The sequence below is a fragment of the Microcaecilia unicolor genome, chromosome 1, assembly GCF_901765095.1.
Source record: "Microcaecilia unicolor chromosome 1, aMicUni1.1, whole genome shotgun sequence".
Lineage (NCBI taxonomy): Eukaryota > Metazoa > Chordata > Amphibia > Gymnophiona > Siphonopidae > Microcaecilia > Microcaecilia unicolor.
In genome coordinates, this window is record NC_044031.1 from 763,880,054 (window position 1) to 763,901,844 (window position 21,791).

The 21,791-nt window shown below is 48.5% G+C and overlaps 1 protein-coding gene across 1 annotated transcript in view; it reads right to left on the reverse strand.

The window, feature by feature from the left end:
• Nucleotides 1-21,791, reverse strand: part of DENND4A (DENN domain containing 4A) — a 576,041-nt gene that overhangs the window by 374,027 nt on the left and 180,223 nt on the right. Inside the window, 1 exon segment of the mRNA XM_030189785.1 lies at nucleotides 21,336-21,511. Within this exon segment, the coding sequence (XP_030045645.1) occupies nucleotides 21,336-21,511 (176 nt within the window).

Here is a 21,791-nt window from a genome sequence, read left to right on the forward strand (position 1 = left end):
TCATACTCCATTCTCCGTGGTGTGTAATCTTGCCTCCCTAACAACCAGTCCCCCAAGTGTCTCAACAGACAGGCCTGATTATATCTGCGGACATTTGGAAGGCCCATGCCTCCCTCCCTCCATGGACCCATGAGTAATGTCAGTGGAATTTTCGGCTTCGCATTTCTCCACACAAACCTCCTCAGATGTCGGTACAACTGATTGAGATCTTTGCATTTAAGCCGCAAGGGCAGCACCTGGAATGTATATAGCCACCTCGGAAATTCAACCATGCGAAATAGATGTATCCGCCCATGCAGTGTAAGTGGTAGAGTCCCCCACCTATTCAGTCTACCCTTCATTTTATCTAGCAGATTAATGAAATTTAGTTGATACAACATGGAAGTTCTCATAGAAATCTTCACCCCCAAATACGGAATGAAATCCGAAGCCCACTTGAGTGGGAATCCAGCCCCCCATTCTGTCTTTACACTTGCATGAGCTGTCAGTGCCAACGATTTAGAGTAATTTATTTTGAACCCTGCAAAGTCGCCATACTCCTGAAACAGTTCCAGCAGAGCACGTAACGATCGACCGGGGTGAGTAAGATGTACTAATATGTCGTCTGCAAATGCAGACACTTTAAACATGGAGGAGCCCCACCGCACCCCCTCCACCTCCGGGTGGGACACGATTTCCCTAATCAATGGGTCCAGAGCGAGCACAGACAACAACGGGGACAAGGGACACCCTTGCCGGGTGCCTCTTCTGATCTTAAACAATGCCGATTGTTCCCCATTAACCCACATGAATGCCTGCGGGTTGGAATAGAGTGCCCTTACTGCAGTATGAAAATGACCGTCCACCCCAACCTTTTCCATTACTGTAAACATAAAATTCCAAACAACACGATCAAAGGCCTTCTCTGCGTCGAAACTGACCAGCAGAGAAGGCCTTTTCTGCCTCTCCATAATCTCCAGGGATGCCAAGAGCGCCCGGACATTGCTCCCCACCGATCTTCCCTTCACAAATCCCACCTGCGGGGATGCAATCAAGTCTGGCAGAACCCTGGCCAGACGGTTGGCCAAGATTTTGGCGTAGATTTTTACATCACAATGTAATAGGGAAATGGGCCTGTATGACCCTACTTCAGTACTGTCCTTCCCTGGCTTTGGTAGTACTATCACTTTTGCCACATTCAATGTATCAGACATTACCCCGGAGGTAACCATCTCATTGTAAAGATTTAACAAAGGAAGTGTCACCTGTTCTTGGACTAACTTGTAGTAGGCAATGGTGTACCCATCAGGCCCCGGTGCTTTTTGGATTTTGCTCTGCTGAAGCGCCAGCATCAACTCGCCTTCCGTAATGGGGCCATTTAGGTACTCTTCCTGGGAATCTGAAATCTGCGGCAGGGCTTGATTGATTAAGTAAAGCGTACTATCTTGCATTATCTCTGTAGGCTCCCTATATAGTTTTTCATAATACCTCTTAAAACAATTAGCAATGTCCTTTGATTCCCTGAGAAGTCGGCCACCCTCATCCTTGACTTCCAAAATTCCCTGACAGCCCCGTTTTCCACGTATCAATCTCCCCAGCAACGCCCCAGCTTTATTACCATGAATGAAATATTGATATTGATAATACTTATGGGACTTTACCGCCCTCTGGTGCAGTAATTCATTCAGCGCTTTCTGGGAGGCTAATAGAGCTCCTTTCTCCTCTGATGTCATGCGCGCCCCACACCTAACCCTCTGATAACGGACTTGTTTCTCCAATCTAATGATCTCCTTGTCTCTCATTTTCTTAGCTCTGGCCCTGTATGCAATTATCTCCCCCCGTATCACCGCCTTAGATGTCTCCCAATACAGACTGGGCTGGCACTGATGTTGCTTATTATGATCCGCGTACTCCTTCCATTTTTCACTTAAATAGGCCTTAAAATGTGGGTCCCAAAATAAATCAAATGGAAATCTCCAAAAGATTGGGGTTTAAAGGAGGAATTGTAGGTTAGGCAAAATAAAAATATAAAAATCAAATTTTATCAACTAATCTCCATAGTCTTTTCCACTTAGTTTTAAAAACTTTGTACCACAGCATTAACAGATAGAATGTAGCAGGCACTGTAGGATCTAGTTTAGTCTTCCCACCCACCCTCCCCCTAGGACAACTTTTCATTTATAGTCAGTTATTGTAATTAGGGTAACAAGCAAGGAGTGCTCTTACAGAGTTTTAAATACATTTCATTACCATCTAAGAAGGAAACACTAACTAAATCATACAATATACTATATAAACTAAAAGACACTTTTATATTAGGCTAATATCCTTAATAATACTGTAGCAACTTTTAAATTACTGAAAAACCCAAAAACACTAAGATGGAGTCAGCAGTCCAGCAGCGAGAGGGATGCTATCCAGTCTTTTGCACTGAGTGTCACATGTATGATTATCTCCCAGTTGGTGAAATGTCATATGTGTGTGCCCGATGCAAAGAGCTCCTAGCTCTCAGGGAACGTATCCGCTCTCTTGAGGCTAAAGTAGCAGACTTGGTGAAGCTGAGGGAGACAGAGAGGTACATAGAGGAGACCTACAGGGATGTTGTAGAGAAGTCCCACCTCCAGTCTGGTAGCCCTTGAGCTACCTTGGAGGAGGGAGGTCACCTAGAAGGAGAGCATCACCCTGGTGAAGTAGGAAGTACTCCTGTAGCCAGGACCTGCCCACCAGGGGAAATACTATCCTCTTGCACCGAGGATATGTCTCCAAGTGCTGCCCAGGAGCGAAAGATTAGGACAGCTGTTGTAGTTGGTGATTCGATCATTAGGCAGATAGATAGCTGGGTGGCTGGTGGACGTGAGGATCGACTGGTGACTTGCCTGCCTGGTGCAAAGGTGGCAGACCTCACGCGTCACCTAGACAGGATTTTAGACAGTGCTGGGGAGGAGTCGGCTGTCTTCGTACATGTGGGTATCAATGACATAGGAAAATGTGGGAGAGAGGTTCTGGAAGCCAAATTTAGGCTCTTAGGTAGAAAGCTCAAATCCAGATCCTCTAGAGTAGCATTTTCTGAAATGCTACCTCTTCCACGCGCAGGGCCCAAGAGACAGGCAGAGCTCTGAAGTCTCAATGCGTGGATGAGACGATGGTGCAGGGAGGAGGGTTTTAGATTTCTTAGGAACTGGGCAACATTCTGGGGAAGGGGGAGCCTATTCCGAAAGGATGGGCTCCACCTTAACCAGGGTGGGACCAGGCTGCTGGCATCGGCATTTAAAAAGGAGATAGAGCAACTTTTAAACTAGAAATGGGGAAAAGGCTGACAGTCGCTCAAAAGCGCATGGTTCGGGATAAGATATCTTTCAAAGATATCATCAAAACAGGGAAGATAGGGTATCCTGATAGTGAGGTTGTAAAAAAGACTGTAGTAGATCAGGTGTCCCTAAATAAAAATCAGACAAAAGATTGCAAATTAGTACTGTCAAGTACTAAGCATGATGTAAATAGGAGCAACAAACACAGTTTGAAATGTCTATATGCGAATGCCAGGAGCTTAAGAAATAAGATGGGAGAGTTAGAATATATTGCACTAAATGAAAAATTAGATATAATGGGCATCTCTGAGACCTGGTGGAAGGAGGCCAACCAGTGACACTGTCATACCAGGGTACAAATTATATCGTAGTGATAGGGTGGATCGAATTGGTGGAGGGGTAGCATTGTATATTAACAAGAGCCTTGAATCAAATAGATTGAACATTCTGCAGGAAAAAAAAAACACTTCTTGGAATCACTGTGGATTGAAATTCCATGTGTAAAGGGGAAAAGGGTAATGATAGGAGTGTACTACCGTCCACCTGGCCAGGATGAACAGACGGATGCAGAAATGTTAAAGGAAATTAGGGACGCAAACAAACTGGGCAACACAATAATAATGAATGATACTGACTGGGTAAATGTAACATCGGGACACGCTAGGGAGGTAAAATTCCTTGATGAAATCAAGGACTGCTTTATGGAGCTGCTGGTATAGAAACCGACGAGAGAAGGAAAAATTCTAGACCTAGTCCTTAGTGGAGCGCATGATCTGGTGCGGGAGGTAATGCTGCTGGAGCCGCTTGATAACAGTGATCATAATATGATCGGATTTGATATTAGCTTTGAAGGGAAATCTTGCCTCACCAATCTACTACATTTCTTTAAAGGGGTGAACAAACATGTGGATAAAGGGGAGCCGGTTGATATTGTGTACTTCATGAAAGACTCCAGAGGAAATTGGAGAGTCATGGAATAGGAGGTAGTGTTCTATTGTGGAGTAAAAACTAGTCCATTCCCCCAACCCTCCAACCCCTCCCTCCTTTTCCACCTTCTCTGATGTCACTGATGAGGAAACTGCACTTCTTTCCTCGTCCAAACGTACCACCTGCCCCTCTGATCCCATTCCCACTCACCTACTTAACACTACCTCCCCCCACTGTCATCCCTTTTATCCGTCATATACTCAATCTTTCGCTTTCCACTGCGATTGTTCCTGATGCCTTCAAACATGCTGTAGTCACACCGCTCCTTAAAAAACCTTCACTGGACCCTACCTGCCACTCTAGCTATCGGCCCATCTCCCTCCTCCCTTTCCTCTCCAAGATACTTGAACGTGCTGTTCACCGCCGCTGCCTCGACTTCCTTTCATCTCGAGCTGTTCTTGACCCGCTCCAATCTGGCTTTTGCTCTCTTCACTCGACTGAAACGGCACTTGCCAAAGTCTCTAATGACCTGTTACTGGCCAAATCTAAAGGTCTTTACTCTATTCTCATCCTCCTCGACCTATCTGCTGCTTTTGATACTGTTGATCACACCTTACTCCTTGATACATTATCCTCTCTTGGATTCCGGGGCCCTGTTCTTTCCTGGTTCTCTTCCTATCTCTCCCAACGTACTCTTAGCGTATACTCTGGTGGTTCCTCCGCCACATCTATCCCGCTAACAGTCGGTGTACCCCAAGGATCTATCCTAGGACCTCTCCTCTTCTCCATCTATACCTCTTCCCTTGGTGCTCTGATCTCATCCCATGGCTTTCAATACCACCTTTACGCTGATGATACCCAGATCTACCTCTCCGCACCGGATATCTCAGCTGAAATCCAGACCAAAGTATCGGCCTGCCTGTCTGACATCGCTGCCTGGATGTCTCGCCACCATCTGAAACTAAACATGACCAAAACCGAGCTTCTCCTCTTTCCCCCTAAACCTGCCTCTCCTCGCCCCCATTCTCTATTTCGGTAGATAACACTCTCATCCTCCCTGTCCCGTCTGCGCACAACCTTGGAGTCATCTTTGACTCCGCTCTCTCCTTCTCTGCTCATATTCAGCAGATTGCCAAAACCTGTCGTTTCTTTCTCTATAATATTAACAAAATTTGCCCTTTCCTCTCCGAGGACGCTACCAAAACCCTTGCCCACACCCTTATCACCTCTCACCTAGACTGCTGCAATTTGCTTCTCGCTGGTCTCCCGCTCAGCCATCTATCTCCTCTTCAATCTGTCCAAAACTCTGCTGCGCGTCTTATATTCCGCCACAGTCGCTATACTCACGTTAGCTCTCTCCTCAAGTCGCTTCACTGGCTCCCTATCCGCTTCCGCATACGGTTCAAACTTCTGCTTTTGACCTACAAGTGCATCCACTCCGCAGCTCCTCGGTACCTTTCTGCTCTCATCTCTCCATACACTCCTCCCCGTGAACTCCGTTCGCTGGGTAAATGTCTCCTGTCGTCCCCCTTCTCCCCCACTGCTAACTCCCGGCTCCGTTCCTTCAATCTCGCTGCTCCCTATGCCTGGAATAGACTCCCTGAGCCGGTACGTCAGGCTCAGTCTCTGGCTGTCTTCAAGTCTAGGCTTAAAGCCCACCTCTTTGCTACTGCTTTCGACTCCTAACCATGACTCTCTTACTCAACACCCTCACTTATCACCCCTACCACTGCAATTTCCCCACCCCTAGCTGTCTGTTCGTCTGTCCAATTTAGATTGTAAGCTCTGTTGAGCAGGGACTGTCTTTTTCATGTTGATTTGTACAGCGCTGCTTAAGTCTAGTAGCGCTATAGAAATGTTTAATAGTATCATTTTTTTATTTATTTATTGCATTTGTATCCCACATTTTCCCACCTTTTTGCGGGCTCAGTGTGGCTTACAATATGAGTTAAATGTTGGAAATACAATTTGTTACAGATTGGTTATGGATTACATTTTGCATAATTATGCGAAACAATTGAAGTGTCGTTGGGAGTGTAACAATGGAGCACAAACATTGAAACATTGGGAGGAAACAATGGGAGCTTAGAGGGCGATAAGAAGGCATAAAGACATATGATATATATCTTTCTGTGATTGAAGGTATGAATGATTTGATATTACGGGAATGAGAGTTCAGAGGTGAATGTGTGATGCATTCGTGAATAGTAGGTGTGGACTTTATGTGTTTTGGTTCTTTCCGTAAATCTTTTCGAAAAGATGGGTCTTCAATGATCTGCGGAAGGAAGCTTGCTCGTTGATTGTTCTTAAGTTGCGTGGCAGTGTATTCCAATACTGCGTGCTCATGTGAGAAAAGGTTGATGAATGTAGCGTTTTGTATTTCACACCTTTGCAATTGGGGAAGTGGAGGTTTAAGAAGGTTCGGGATGATCTTTTGGCGTTTCTGGGTGGTAGGTCTATTAACTCAGACATGTAGGCTGGGGCTTCGCCGTGAATGATTTTGTGGACTAATGTGCATACTTTAAAAGTGATGCGTTCCTTTAGTGGAAGCCAGTGTAGTTTCTCTTGTAATGGTTTTGCACTCTCATATTTTGGCTTTCCAAAGATGAGTCTGGCTGCCGTATTCTGGGCTGTTTGAAGTTTTCTCAGTGTTTGTTCTTTGCAACCTGCGTATAGTGAGTTGCAGTAATCCAGATGGCTGAGCACGAGGGATTGTACTAGGCTACGAAAGACGGATCTTGGGAAGTATGGTCTTATCCTTTTAAGTTTCCACATGCAGTAGAACATCTTTTTAGTTGTGTTGTTAGCATGAGTATCGAGCGTTAGGTGGCGGTCGATAGTGACTCCAAGGATCTTTAGCGTTTCTGAGATTTGAAGGTTCAGGTTTGGTGTGTTTATAGCTGTGAATTCTTTTGTGTTGAATTGGGAGGTGAGTATTAGGCATTGAGTTTTTTCTGCGTTTAATTTCAGATGGAATGCATCTGCCCATGTGTTCATGATGTGTAGACTTTGATTGATTTCGTTGAGGATTTCGTTAATGTCTTGTTTGAAGGGGATGTATATTGTCACATCATCAGCGTATATATATGGGTTGAGGTTATGGTTTGATAGGAGTTTTGCCAGCGGGATCATCATTAGGGTGAAGATGGTTGGTGAGAGAGGTGATCCCTGTGGAACTCCACATTCAGGTGTCCATGCTTTAGACGTGGTCGAATTTGATGTGACTTGATACGAACGTTGGGTTAGGAACCCTTCGAACCAATTCAGGACATTTCCTCCAATGCCAAAGTATTCGAGTATGTGTAGTAGGATTCCGTGGTCAACCATATCGAAGGCACTTGACATGTCAAATTGTAGGAGGAGTATATTGTTACCAGTTGCAATTATTTGCTTAAATCTAGTCATAAGGGTGACTAATACTGTCTCTGTGCTATGATTCGACCGGAATCCTGATTGGGCGTCATGCAGTATTGAGTGTTTCTTTAGATAGTTTGTAAGTTGTTTGGTTACCATTCCTTCAGTTATTTTGGTTATTAGTGGTATGGAGGCTACTGGCCTGTAGTTGGTTATTTCACTCGTGCATTTCTTTGTATCTTTAGGAATTGGGGTGAGTAGGATTTTTCCTTTTTCTTTTGGGAAGAGTCCATTCTGTAGCATGAAGTTCACATGGCTCGTTAGGTCTATTATGAATTGTTGAGGAGCAGATTTCATGAGGTAGTTTGGGCATGTGTCTAGTTTGCAGTGGGATTTGGCATATTTTTTGAGAGTTTCAGAGATGAGGTCTTCTGATAGCATTTCCAATTCGGTCCATGTTCTGTCTGCAGGGTATGTTCCTTCTTCTGGGTCAAGACAATCTAAGAGTGTGGCGTACTCTATAGGGCTTGCGGGTATTTTGAGTCGTAGTTGTATAATTTTCTCCTCAAAGTATTTCGCAAGGTTGTCCACATCTGGTACATCTTTGCCGTTGTTTGTAGCTGGTGTGGTGTCTAACAGTTTATTCACAAGGAAGAAGAGTTTATGTGTGTCTTTGTAGTTTGGTCCTATTATTGTTTTGTAATGTAGTCTTTTGGTCTGTTTTATGGTGTATTTGTATTTTCTCCGAAGTAGTTTCCATGCGTTTAGTGTTTGTTCGTCTTTCTTTTTGTTCCATTCTCGTTCTAGTTTCCTGACTTGTATTTTAAGTTTTTTCAGCTCTTCGGTGAACCATGGATTTGTTTTTTTCCTGTGTGATGTTCTGGTTTGGGTTGGGGCGATTTTGTCTAGTGTTGTTGTACATTGATCGTCCCATTCTTGGAGGAATTGGATGGTGTCAGCGTTTGTTGGCCATTCGTTCTGGTAGATCTGTTGCCAGAATATTGTGGGGTCTATTTTTCTTCTCATTGTGTATGTTGTTCGCTCCTGTTTATTGCTTGTGTTTATGTGTGTTTTTCGCCAGCAGAGAGAGACATTTGCTTTGTGGTGGTCTGACCATAACGTAGGTGTCCATCTTGTGTCAGTAATTGTGATGGTTGAATCCGGTTCGAATTTATTTGTTATGATATCAAGTGTGTGTCCTTTTTTGTGTGTTGGTTGCGTATTGGGTACTTGTAAGTCCCAGAGTAGTAGTAGTTAAAAGATAGAAAACTACTACTACTACTTAACATTTTTAGAGCGCTACTAGGGTTACGCAGCGCTGTACAATTTAACAAAGAGAGACAGTCCCTGCTCAAAGAGCTTACAATCTAAAAGAAAACAGAGAGTAGGGTTAAATGGTCAGTATTCTCAATGGAGAAGGGTAGTTAGTAGGGTTCCCCAGGGCTCTGTGCTGGGACCACTGCTTTTAACATATTTATAAATGACATAGAGATGGGAGTAACTAGTAAGGTAATTAAATTTGCTGATGACACAAAGTTATTCAAAGTCGTTAAATCGCGGGAGGATTGTGAAAAATTACAAGCAGACCCTACGAGACTGGGTATCTAAATGGCAGATGATGTTTAATGTGAGCAAGTGCAAAGTGATGCATGTGGGAAAGAGGAACCCGAATTATAGCTACGTCATGCAAGGTTCCATGTTAGGAGTCCCCAGCCAAGAAAGGGATCTAGGTGTCCTCGTTGATGATACGTTGAAACCTTCTGTTCACTGTGCTGCTGCGGCTAAGAAAGCAAATAGAATGCTAGGTATTATTAGGAAAGGAATGGAAAACAAAAATGAGGATGTTATAATGCCTTTGTATTGCTAGTAGCGCTTTAGAAATGTCAAGTAGTAGTATTGCTCCATGCTGCGACCGCACCTTGAATATTGTGTTCAATTCTGGTCACCGCATCTCAAAAATGATATAGAGGAATTAGGAAAGGTACAGAGAATGGCGACGAAAATGATAAAGAGGATGGGACAATTTCCCTATGAGGAAAGGCTAAAGAGGCTAGGGCTCTTCTGCTTGGAGAAAAGGCGGCTGAGAGGAGATATGATAGAGGTCTATAAAATAATGAGTGGAGTTGAATGGGTAGATGTGAAGCGTCTGTTTACGCTTTCCAAAAATACTAGGACTAGGGGGCATGTGATGAAGCTACAATGGCGCGAATGATCCACCACTAAAGGGAACTGCAAAAGTTGGTGGAGAGATGGAAAACACATCCTCTAGATCCCCTGGCACCACTGGGAAGCTAGGGTCCATTGAGCTGATCTCATATGTAGGCGTGCCATGGGAGTTAAATGAACTGTGGAAGCCATGTGTTCTAAGAGTCTCAACATCTGCCAAGCTGTGATCTGTTGAGACGCTCGAGCCAAGGACACTAGGGCCAGGAGATTGTCTGCCCTTGCCTGGGGAAGATAAGCTCGAGACGTTCGTGTGTCCAACAGAGCTCCAATGAACTCCAATTTTTGAACCAGGACAAGATGGGACTTGGGATAATTGATCACAAACCCCAGAAGTTTTAGCACCCGAATAGTCATCCGCATGGACTGTAGAGCACCTGCCTCTGAGGTGCTCTTCACCAGCCAATCGTCGAGATAAGGGAACACATGAACTACCAGTCTGCGTAGTGATGCTGCGACAACTGCCAGCCACTTTATGAAAACCCTGGGCGCAGACGCGGGACCAAAGGGCAGTACGCAGTACTGAAAGAGCCGAGTTCCCAACCAAAATCGAAGATACTGTGAGCTGGGAGTATCGAGATGTGGGTATAGACGTCCTTTAAGTCCAGAGAGCATAGCCAATCATTTTCATGAATCATGGGAAGAAGGGTGTCCAGGGAATCCATCCTGAACTTTTCTCAGACTAGGAATTTGTTCAGGGCCCTTAGGTCTAGGATGGGACGCATCCCCGCTGTTTTCTTTTGCACAAGGAAGTACCTGGAATAGAATCCCATCCCTTCTGCCCCTGGTGGAACGGGTTTGACCGCACTGGCCTTTAGAAGGGCAGAGAGTTCCTCTGCAAGTACCTACTTGTGCTGGGAGCTGAAAGAATGAGCTCCCGGTGGCAATTCGGAGGTTTGGGTTCCAGATTGAGGGTGTATCTTGACCGGACTATTTGAAGAACCCACCGATCGGAGGTTATAAGAGGCCACCTTTGGTGAAAAAATACCAACCTCCCTCCGACAGGCAAGTCATCCGGCACAGACACTTTTTCTGAGGCTATGCTGCACTGGAGCCAGTCAAAAGCCCGTACCCTTGCTTTTGCTGGGGAGCCGCTGGGGCCTTAGGCGCACGCCGTTGACGGGAACGAACGCGCTGGGACTGAACCTAGACAAACTGCCGAGAAGCAGAAGTGTACCTACGCCTATTATAGGAATAGGGAGCACTCCTCTTCCCTCCAAAAAACCTCCTAGATGAGGAGGTGGTAGCAGAAGACACCCGGCGGGAGCGAGAATCCATAGTGTCATGGTGCTTCTTGATCTGATCGACCATATCCTCTACTTTTTCGCCAAAACGTTTATCCCCCCAGCAAGGAACATCCGTCATTCGCTGCTGGGTTTTATGATCCAGGTCAGAGACGCGCAGCCATGAGAGTCTGCGCATCACTGTGCCTTGAGCAGCTACTCGGGATGAACATCAAAAGTGTCGTAAGTACCCCTGGCCAGGAATTTTTGACACGCCTTCTGCTGCCTGACCACCTGGTGAAAAGGTTCGGCGAGTTCCAGAGGAAGTGCTTCAACCAAACTAGACAGTTGCCTCACCAAGTTCCGCAAGTGGATGCTCATGTAGAGCTGGTATGTTTGAATCTTGGCTGCGAGCATAGCGACCTGATACGTCTTTCTCCCAAAAGAATCCAAGGTCCTAGACTCTCTGCCTGGGGGCGCTGAGACATAGTCCCTAGTACTCTTGGCTCTCCTGAGAGCAGAATCCACCACCATGGAATCGTAAGGTAGTTGAGACTTCACCATTACCGGCTCTCCATGGACTCTGTACTGGGACTCAGCTTTTCTGGGGACCACTGGATTAGAGAGAGGGAACGACCAGTTTTGCATAAGAACTTCCCTGAGTGTGTTATGCAAGGAAGCCATTGCAACCTCTGCAGTTGGAGAAAAATAATCCAAGACCTCGAGCATCTTGGCCCTGGGCTCATCCACAACCTCCATAGGGAAGGGAATATCCTTAGACATTTCAGACTCTCAGGCGGAGACATCCTTCTTTCAATTGGCGGAGTGGGATCAGAGGGGACCCCATATGACTCTTCTTCAAAAAAATATCTGGGATCTTCCTCTTCCTCCCACGAGAGCTCATCCTCAGTATCGGACAAAAGCTCTCTAAGAGCAGCCCGAACCTGAGCCTATCTCGACGTTGAGGAACGACAACCTCGAGGGGGATGACGAGAAGTCGACCCCTGCCTGGACTGCAGCGAAGCTTCCTCCGCCAACGTCGAAGGAGAGTCGACCCAGGTGGCAGCCGATGCCGCAAGCAGGGACCTCACCACAGGACCAGATGCCGCCTCAATAGTCGGTGCAGAAGGGGCAAGCACCCCTGGCACCAAAGTAGACTGGCACAGCAATCTCTCCACAAGTTCTGGAAGAAGGGCCCTGATGCGCTCGTCGAGAGCTTCCATCGGAAAAGGCTGGGGGGCCAGTGCAGGAGTCAGTGGCAGAATCTGAGGGGGCTTGAGAGCCAGTACCAGGCTGCCAGAAGACCGACGCATCGGCACCTCCTGTATAGAGGGTGAGCGGTCCTCTCGGCGCCGACGCTTCTCGGGTGCTGAATCCCTCGGCTCCCCAGAGCTCTCGGTACCGCGCATGGAAGGAGATCAATGACGGTGCTTCATAGCCTTCGCTCGATGCCCGTCATCGAGACTCCTCGGTACTGAAGAGGAGGACGTAGAATCCTCACGCCTTCTCGGGGCCGGGTCCAACAAAGGTCTGTCCCGGGGGGCCTGCCTAGCAGTGGGCCTTGAGACAGGTGGAGACCCACTCGATGCCTCACTACTCCCAGCGCGATATGGTCGTTCGGCAGCCATTACCTGCTCTCTCGAAGTCGATGCTTCCCTCTACGTCAATGCCGCCAATCTCAGTACTGATGCCGACGTTGAAGGACCGGACCGATCCGGAAAAAGTTTTTCTCGTTGAGCCTCCCGAGACACTTGGGTCCATTTTTTCATTAAAGAACACAGCTTACAAGCAGCTGGCAGATGATCCGGCTCAAGGCACTGGAGACACCATGCGTGGGGGTCGGTACCCGAGATGGTCCGGTTGCACCGAGTACAACACTTGAAGCCGCTGGGTGTCCTCGATGACATGGAGGGAAAAACGGCGGCTGCGAAATTAAAGGACGCGATTGTGCCAATTAAAAAGGCACAGAAAAGGAAAAATAAAAGCCTGCCTCAGCGAAAAAAGAAGGAAACAAACTTTAGTGGAAAAAACTAAAGAAAACAAAGGGAAAATAAAAACTTAATTCTTTTTTTAATTTTGTCTACACAAAGAACGAAAAAAAAAAATAAGAACAATGAAGCAGTAACGCGAAAAAGTCTCCTGGGCCAGAAGGAACACAGCTGAACACCATGTCACTTCAGAAGTGGATGAAAAGAAACTGACCATTGGGCTAATTTTGTAAGGCTAAGTGCTTTGAAAATATGCCTCCATGTCACGCTCGTGCCACGGGCGGGAAGCCGTTCGCGCATGTGCGGTTTGCTCTGTCCGCGCACCGGAGCTTTCTAGAGTTTTTTGTTTTGCTCTAGAGATTTTGCCAGTCTTCTGGGCCGTTGCGGATGACGACCGAATCGTGAGAACAAGCAGCCTCCTTGTCCTCGGAGAATTCACTATTTCTGGGATAAGCAGTATAGAATGTTTTGTACTTTTTTGGGATCTTGCCAGGTATTTGTGACCTGAATTGGCCACTGTTGGAAAAGGATGCTGGGCTTGATGGACCTTTGGTCTTTCCCAGTATGGCAATACTTATGTACTTATTCTCTCCCCTGCTAAAATTGCAGAGAGTTAGTACTTTTACTCTGCCTTTTGTTTTTTTTTTATGGTTGTCTGTGAGGAAGGAGTGAAAAGGCACCAGGGAGTAAAAGTATGGCCACGCAGGGTCACGGGCCCGGCACCATCAGGTGTACCCCCTAAAGTTGGTACAGCTCAGCCAGTCACTCCCAAGCTCAACACAGCTGGCAGAACCAGAACTGGAGCCGAAAAGATGATAAACTCAGGAGGATGAAGGAGACCATCTCCCTCCTGCTGGAGATAGGGATATACTGACTGACCTGGAAGAATACTGTCCTCTAAGACCGAGTTCAGTTCAGTTCTCTATCTCCATCTGCTGGTAAATAGTCACAATCCACTTGTCTTTGGATTCATCTGCTGCTGCTGCTGCTAAGGCAGGCAGAGTTTTCTTTTATGTGCAGTTATATTTAAATATGGCCATCATAAACTTAACTGCCATTAAAAAATTTCTCATTGGGTAGTATAGTCCTGATTTTTGTTTTCATATTAATAAAATTCTATACTACCCATACCCATTTCATAGAAACATAGAACCAGAAACCAAATTAAGGCCCTGATCCAGTAAGAAATGCGTTAGAATGGTACATTAAACTTCAGCATTGAGCATTCTAACACAAGTATTAAAACGGACGCAGTAAGCCAATGCTACAGCAGCATTACAAAGCATGCACTGCCAGAAAAAAATAGTGCATCGTGACTAAAACGCCTTCTTTCCTAACAATGTGTACGCAAATATTAGCTCATGCACTGACTGGACAGCACACATTTAAAGAAAAAACGTTACGGGCCAGTACGCCAAATTCCCTAACCCCACCCAGATCTATCTGGATACCCCTCCCACTACACCCTCCAAACCCCACCCCCTCAAGCAAATTATACTTTCCTGGTCTGAGGAGGTGTCCAGCGGTGCCCCTCTCTCATCACCACCACCTTGACAAGGATGCCCAGAGCAGACAGCCTCTGGGTGGGGATGGATAGCAGGCCCACCTGGGCCACAGTCCTCTGAAGTGCTTTGCTGCACTTCACTTCAGGTATCCCCTTTCCTACTGCACCACAACTTTATTTTTTTAACTTATTGTGGCTGGTGTTTTTTTGTTTGTTTTATATACCAATAGCAATTAAAATTATGGCTTTTTTACATAACATTTTACATGTCACTTGTGCTACCCTCTAGTGTATTGGTTTTACTGCTGCATTTCATGTGCTAAAAGTTCTTATTGTATCAGAATATCAGGACTAAATCACTGCACTAGCATGGTTTACTACATTGGGATCCAAGTCTACCCAATTTTCGTCTAATTGCACGTTTAACATATCTATCACATATGGTTTAGTTTATCATTACATTTTAAAATGCACACTACCCTTTCACAATATATCACACTGTGTGAATGTTTGTTCATGTTTGAAAACAAACCTACAAAAAGCGAATGCTACATACCTGTAGAAGGTATTCTCCGAGGACAGCAGGCTGATTGTTCTCACTGATGGGTGACGTCCACGGCAGCCCCTCCAATCGGAAACTTCTCTAGCAAAGTCCTTTGCTAGTCCTCGTGCGCCCCCGCGCGCACTGCGCATGCGCGGCCGTCTTCCCGCCCGAAACCGGCTCGAGCCGGCCAGTCCAGTATGTAGCAAGACAATACACTTCAAGGGAAGACACAACTCCAAAGGGGAGGCGGGCGGGTTTGTGAGAACAATCAGCCTGCTGTCCTCGGAGAATACCTTCTACAGGTATGTAGCATTCGCTTTCTCCGAGGACAAGCAGGCTGCTTGTTCTCACTGATGGGGTATCCCTAGCCCCCAGGCTCACTCAAAACAACAACCATGGTCAATTGGACCTCGCAACGGCGAGGACATAACTGAGATTGACCTAAAAAATTTACCAACTAACAGAGTGCAGCCTGGAACAGAACAAACAGGGCCCTCGGGGGGTGGAGTTGGATCCTAAAGCCCAAACAGGTTCTGAAGAACTGACTGCCCGAACCGACTGTCGCGTCGGGTATCCTGCTGCAGGCAGTAATGAGATGTGAATGTGTGGACAGATGACCACGTCGCAGCTTTGCAAATTTCTTCAATAGAGGCTGACTTCAAGTGGGCTACCGACGCAGCCATGGCTCTAACATTATGAGCCGTGACATGACCCTCAAGAGCCAGCCCCGCCTGGGCGTAAGTGAAGGAAATGCAATCTGCTAGCCAATTGGATATGGTGCGTTTCCCCACAGCCACTCCCCTCCTATTGGATCAAAAGAAACAAACAATTGGGCGGACTGTCTGTGGGGCTGTGTCCGCTCCAGGTAGAAGGCCAATGCTCTCTTGCAGTCCAATGTGTGCAGCTGACGTTCAGCAGGGCAGGAATGAGGACGGGGAAAAAATGTTGGCAAGACAATTGACTGGTTCAGATGGAACTCCGACACGACCTTTGGCAAGAACTTAGGGTGAGTGCGGAGGACTACTCTGTTATGATGAAATTTGGTGTAAGGGGCCTGGGCTACCAGGGCCTGAAGCTCACTGACTCTACGAGCTGAAGTAACTGCCACCAAGAAAATGACCTTCCAGGTCAAGTATCTCAGATGGCAGGAATTCAGTGGCTCAAAAGGAGGTTTCATCAGCTGGGTGAGAACGACATTGAGATCCCATGACACTGTAGGAGGCTTGACAGGGGGCTTTGACAAAAGCAAACCTCTCATGAAGCGAACAACTAAAGGCTGTCCTGAGATCGGCTTACCTTCCACATGGTAATGGTATGCACTGATTGCGCTAAGGTGAACTCTTACAGAGTTGGTCTTGAGACCAGACTCAGACAAGTGCAGAAGGTATTCAAGCAGGGTCTGTGTAGGACAAGAGCGAGGATCTAGGGCCTTGCTGTCACACCAGACGGCAAACCTCCTCCATAGAAAGAAGTAACTCCTCTTAGTGGAATCTTTTTTGGAAGCAAGCAAGATACGGGAGACACCCTCTGACAGACCCAAAGAGGCAAAGTCTACGCTCTCAACATCCAGGCCGTGAGAGCCAGGGACCGGAGGCTGGGATGCAGAAGAGCCCCTTCGTCCTGCGTGATGAGGGTCGGAAAACACTCCAATCTCCACGGTTCTTCGGAGGATAACTCCAGAAGAAGGGGGAACCAGATCTGACGCGGCCAAAAAGGAGCAATCAGAATCATGGTGCCTCGGTCTTGCTTGAGTTTCAACAAAGTCTTCCCCACCAGAGGGATGGGAGGATAAGCATACAGCAGGCCCTCCCCCCAATCCAGGAGGAAGGCATCCGATGCCAGTCTGCCGGGGGCCTGAAGCCTGGAACAGAACTGAGGGACTTTGTGGTTTGCTCGAGATGCAAAGAGATCCACCAAGGGGGTGCCCCACGCTTGGAAGATCTGGCGCACCACTTGGGAATTGAGCGACCACTCGTGAGGTTGCATAATCCTGCTCAACCTGTCGGCCAGACTGTTGTTTACGCCTGTCAGATATGTGGCTTGGAGCACCATGCCCTGACGGCGAGCCCAGAGCCACATGCTGACGGCTTCCTGACACAGGGGGCGAGATCCGGTGCCCCCCTGCTTGTTGACATAGTACATGGCAACCTGGTTGTCTGTCTGAATTTGGATAATTTGGTGGGACAGCCGATCTCTGAAAGCCTTCAGAGCGTTCCAGATCGCTCGCAACTCCAGAAGATTGATCTGTAGATCGCGTTCCTGGAGGGACCAGCTTCCTTGGGTGTGGAGCCCATCGACATGAGCTCCCCATCCCAGGAGAGACGCATCCGTGGTCAGCACTTTTTGTGGCTGAGGAATTTGGAAAGGACGTCCCAGAGTCAAATTGGACCAAATCGTCCACCAATACAGGGATTCGAGAAAACTCGTGGACAGGTGGATCACGTCTTCTAGATCCCCAGCAGCCTGAAACCACTGGGAAGCTAGGGTCCATTGAGCAGATCTCATGTGAAGGCGGGCCATGGGAGTCACATGAACTGTGGAGGCCATGTGGCCCAGCAATCTCAACATCTGCCGAGCTGTGATCTGCTGGGACGCTCGCACCCGCGAGACGAGGGACAACAAGTTGTTGGCTCTCGCCTCTGGGAGATAGGCGCGAGCCGTCCGAGAATCCAGCAGAGCTCCTATGAATTCGAGTCTCTGTGCTGGGAGAAGATGGGACTTTGGGTAATTTATCACAAACCCAAGTAGTTCCAGGAGGTGAATAGTCATCTGCATGGACTGCAGGGCTCCTGCCTCGGACGTGTTCTTCACCAGCCAATCGTCGAGATATGGGAACACGTGCACCCCCAGCCTGCGAAGTGCTGCTGCTACTACAGCCAAGCACTTTGTGAACACCCTGGGCGCAGAGGCGAGCCCAAAGGGTAGCACACAGTACTGGAAGTGACGGGTGCCCAGTTGAAATCGCAGATACTGTCTGTGAACTGGCAGTATCGGGATGTGTGTGTAGGCATCCTTCAAGTCCAGAGAGCATAGCCAATCGTTTTCCTGAATCATGGGAAGTAGGGTGCCCAGGGAAAGCATCCTGAACTTTTCTTTGACCAGATATTTGTTCAGGGCCCTTAGGTCTAGGATGGGACGCATCCCCCCTGTTTTCTTTTCCACAAGGAAGTACCTGGAATAGAATCCCAGCCCTTCTTGCCCGGATGGCACGGGCTCGACCGCATTGGCGCTGAGAAGGGCGGAGAGTTCCTCTGCAAGTACCTGCTTGTGCTGGAAGCTGTAAGACTGAGCTCCCGGTGGACAATTTGGAGGTTTTGAGGCCAAATTGAGGGTGTATCCTTGCCGGACTATTTGGAGAACCCACTGATCGGAGGTTATTAGAGGCCACCTTTGGTGAAAAGCTTTCAACCTCCCCCCGACTGGTAGGTCGCCCGGCACTGACACTTGGATGTCGGCTATGCTCTGCTGGAGCCAGTCAAAAGCTCGCCCCTTGCTTTTGCTGGGGAGCCGCGGGGCCTTGCTGAGGCGCACGCTGCTGACGAGAGCGAGCGCGCTGGGGCTTAGCCTGGGCCGCAGGCTGTCGAGAAGGAGGATTGTACCTACGCTTACCAGAAGAGTAGGGAACAGTCTTCCTTCCCCCGAAAAATCTTCTACCTGTAGAGGTAGATGCTGAAGGCTGCCGGCGGGAGAACTTGTCGAATGCGGTGTCCCGCTGGTGGAGAGACTCTACCACCTGTTCGACTTTCTCTCCAAAAATGTTGTCCGCGCGGCAAGGCGAGTCCGCAATCCGCTGCTGGAGTCTATTCTCCAGGTCGGCGGCACGCAGCCATGAGAGCCTGCGCATCACCACACCTTGAGCAGCGGCCCTGGACGCAACATCAAAGGTGTCATACACCCCTCTGGCCAGGAATTTTCTGCACGCCTTCAGCTGCCTGACCACCTCCTGAAAAGGCTTGGCCTACTCGGGGGGGGAGAGCATCAACCAAGCCCGCCAACTGCCGCACATTGTTCCGCATGTGTATGCTCGTGTAGAGCTGGTAAGACTGGATTTTGGCCACGAGCATAGAGGAATGGTAGGCCTTCCTCCCAAAGGAGTCTAAGGTTCTAGAGTCCTTGCCCGGGGGCGCCGAAGCATGCTCCCTAGAACTCTTAGCCTTCTTTAGGGCCAGATCCACAACTCCAGAATCATGAGGCAACTGGGTGCGCATCAGATCTGGGTCCCCATGGATCCGGTACTGGGACTCGATCTTCTTGGGGATGTGGGGATTAGTTAGAGGTTTTGTCCAGTTCGCAAGCAATGTCTTTTTTAGGACATGGTGCAAGGGAACAGTGGACGCTTCCTTAGGTGGAGAAGGATAGTCCAGGAGCTCAAACATTTCAGCCCTGGGCTCGTCCTCCACAACCACCGGGAAGGGGATGGCCGTAGACATCTCCCGGACAAAGGAAGCGAAAGACAGACTCTCAGGAGGAGAAAGCTGTCTTTCAGGAGAGGGAGTGGGATCAGAAGGAAGACCCTCAGACTCCTCGTCAGAGAAATATCTGGGGTCTTCTTCTTCCTCCCACGAGGCCTCACCCTCGGTGTCAGACACAAGTTCACGAACCTGTGTCTGCAACCTCGCCCGGCTCGACTCAGTGGAGCCACGTCCACGATGGGGGCGTCGAGAGGTAGACTCCCTGGCCCGCATCGGCGAAGCTCCCTCCGCCGACGTAGTCGGGGAGCCCTCCTGGGAGGTGGCCGCAGTCGGTACCGCACGCGGTACCGACGTCGGGGACCTCACCCCGGGCGATGGGCCAGCCGGCGCCATGCTCGACGGTACCGGAGGCGCAAGCACCGCCGGTACCGGAGGGGTAGGGCGCAACAGCTCTCCCAGAATCTCTGGGAGAACGGCCCGGAGGCTCTCGTTCAGAGCGGCTGTAGAGAAAGGCAAAGAGGTCGATGCAGGCGTCGACGTCAGAACCTGTTCCGGGCGAGGAGGCTGTTCCGGGCTGTCCAGAGTGGAGCGCATCGACACCTCTTGAACAGAGGGTGAGCGGTCCTCTCGGTGCCGATGCCTGCTGGGTGCCGACTCCCTCGGCGACCCAGAGCTCTCGGTGCCGACGCGGGGAGGCGACCGGTGTCGATGCTTCTTCGATTTCTTCCGAAGCATGTCACCGGAGCTCCCCGGCACCGACGAGGAGGACGTAGAATCCAGCCGACGCTTCCTCAGGGCCGAGGCCGAAGGAGGTCGATCTCGGGGGGGCTGTACCGCAGGAGCCCTCAGGGTAGGAGGAGACCCACCCGAAGGCTCACCGCCACCAGCAGGGGAATGGACAGCCCTCACCTGCACTCCTGACGATGCACCACCGTCCGACGACATCAGCAGACGAGGTCCCGGTACCACCGACGTCGATGCAGCTATCCGATGTCTCGGCGCCGATGCAGAGGCCCGATGCCTCGATGCACTCGATGCAGGGGCGGCCGAGGAAGATGGTCTGGACGCTGACGACGTCGATGCACTCGAAGATCCCGGTGCCGATGCCGACGAAGAGCCCGAGAACAACACGTTCCACTGGGCTAATCTCGCTACCTGAGTCCGCCTTTGAAGCAGGGAACACAGACTGCAGTTCTGAGGGCGGTGCTCGGCCCCCAGACACTGAAGACAAGACGAGTGTCGATCAGTGAGCGAGATAACCCGGGCGCACTGGGTGCACTTCTGGAAGCCACTGGAAGGCTTCGATGTCATGGGCGGAAAAATCGCGCCGGCGAAATCAAAGTCCGAAATGACGGAAAAAGAGCACCAAAAAATTTGTAAGGGAGAAAATCTCGACCGAGGCCGAAAAGAGGCCTACCCCGACGACGAAAGAAAACTTATCGGGGCAAAAAGCTGGAAGTACGGGGAGGATTAACACGAAACCCGGGGGGGGTTTCCAGAGCACTTCCCGACACTTGAAAAGACTTTTCCGAAGAAAAAACACGTCAAAATAAATTTGGACGCGCGAGGTCGACTTTCCGGGGCTCGACACGGCGAAAACACGACCGTACCGAGTACGGACAAAAGAAGACTGGCCGGCTTGAGCCGGTTTCGGGCGGGAAGACGGCTGCGCATGCGCGGTGCGCGCGGGCGCGCGAGGACTAGCAAAGGACTTTGCTAGAGAAGTTTCCGATTGGAGGGGCTGCCGTGGACGTCACCCATCAGTGAGAACAAGCAGCCTGCTTGTCCTCGGAGAAAAACATTTATGCACATCTGGAATGGATGCAATAGAGAACACTGCCAAAAGCATAGCAAATTCAGAATGAATACTTACTGAGAAATGGTGTTGGTATCTAGGTCAACACAGTTAACATCTGTTGGTGGATCATAGAGATCAAAGTATCTTGAATCAATCCCCACTATGAATGGACATGGGGCACTCAACACATCAGCCAATGCCAAAGGACAGAGAGGTATGTATGGGCAGGGCCAGTGAAAAGGAAATATCATCTTTCAAAAAAGAAAGAAAAATATGTTTATATTGACTGATTGGGAAAGCTAGTTTAAGACAAAAGCCCTGATTTTCAATGGGTTTTGGGTCATAGTAGGGTTTGTAATAAACATAAAACAATAGAGCATACACCATAATAATTACATAATAGCTAATCAAAACATTTACAAATGCATCTATCTAGTTTCCCTCTATAGCAGATTTAAAACTATTAGATGAATATTTAATAGGCAATATTATATTTTATTAGGTCAACATGAGAATATTCCAAATGTTTTA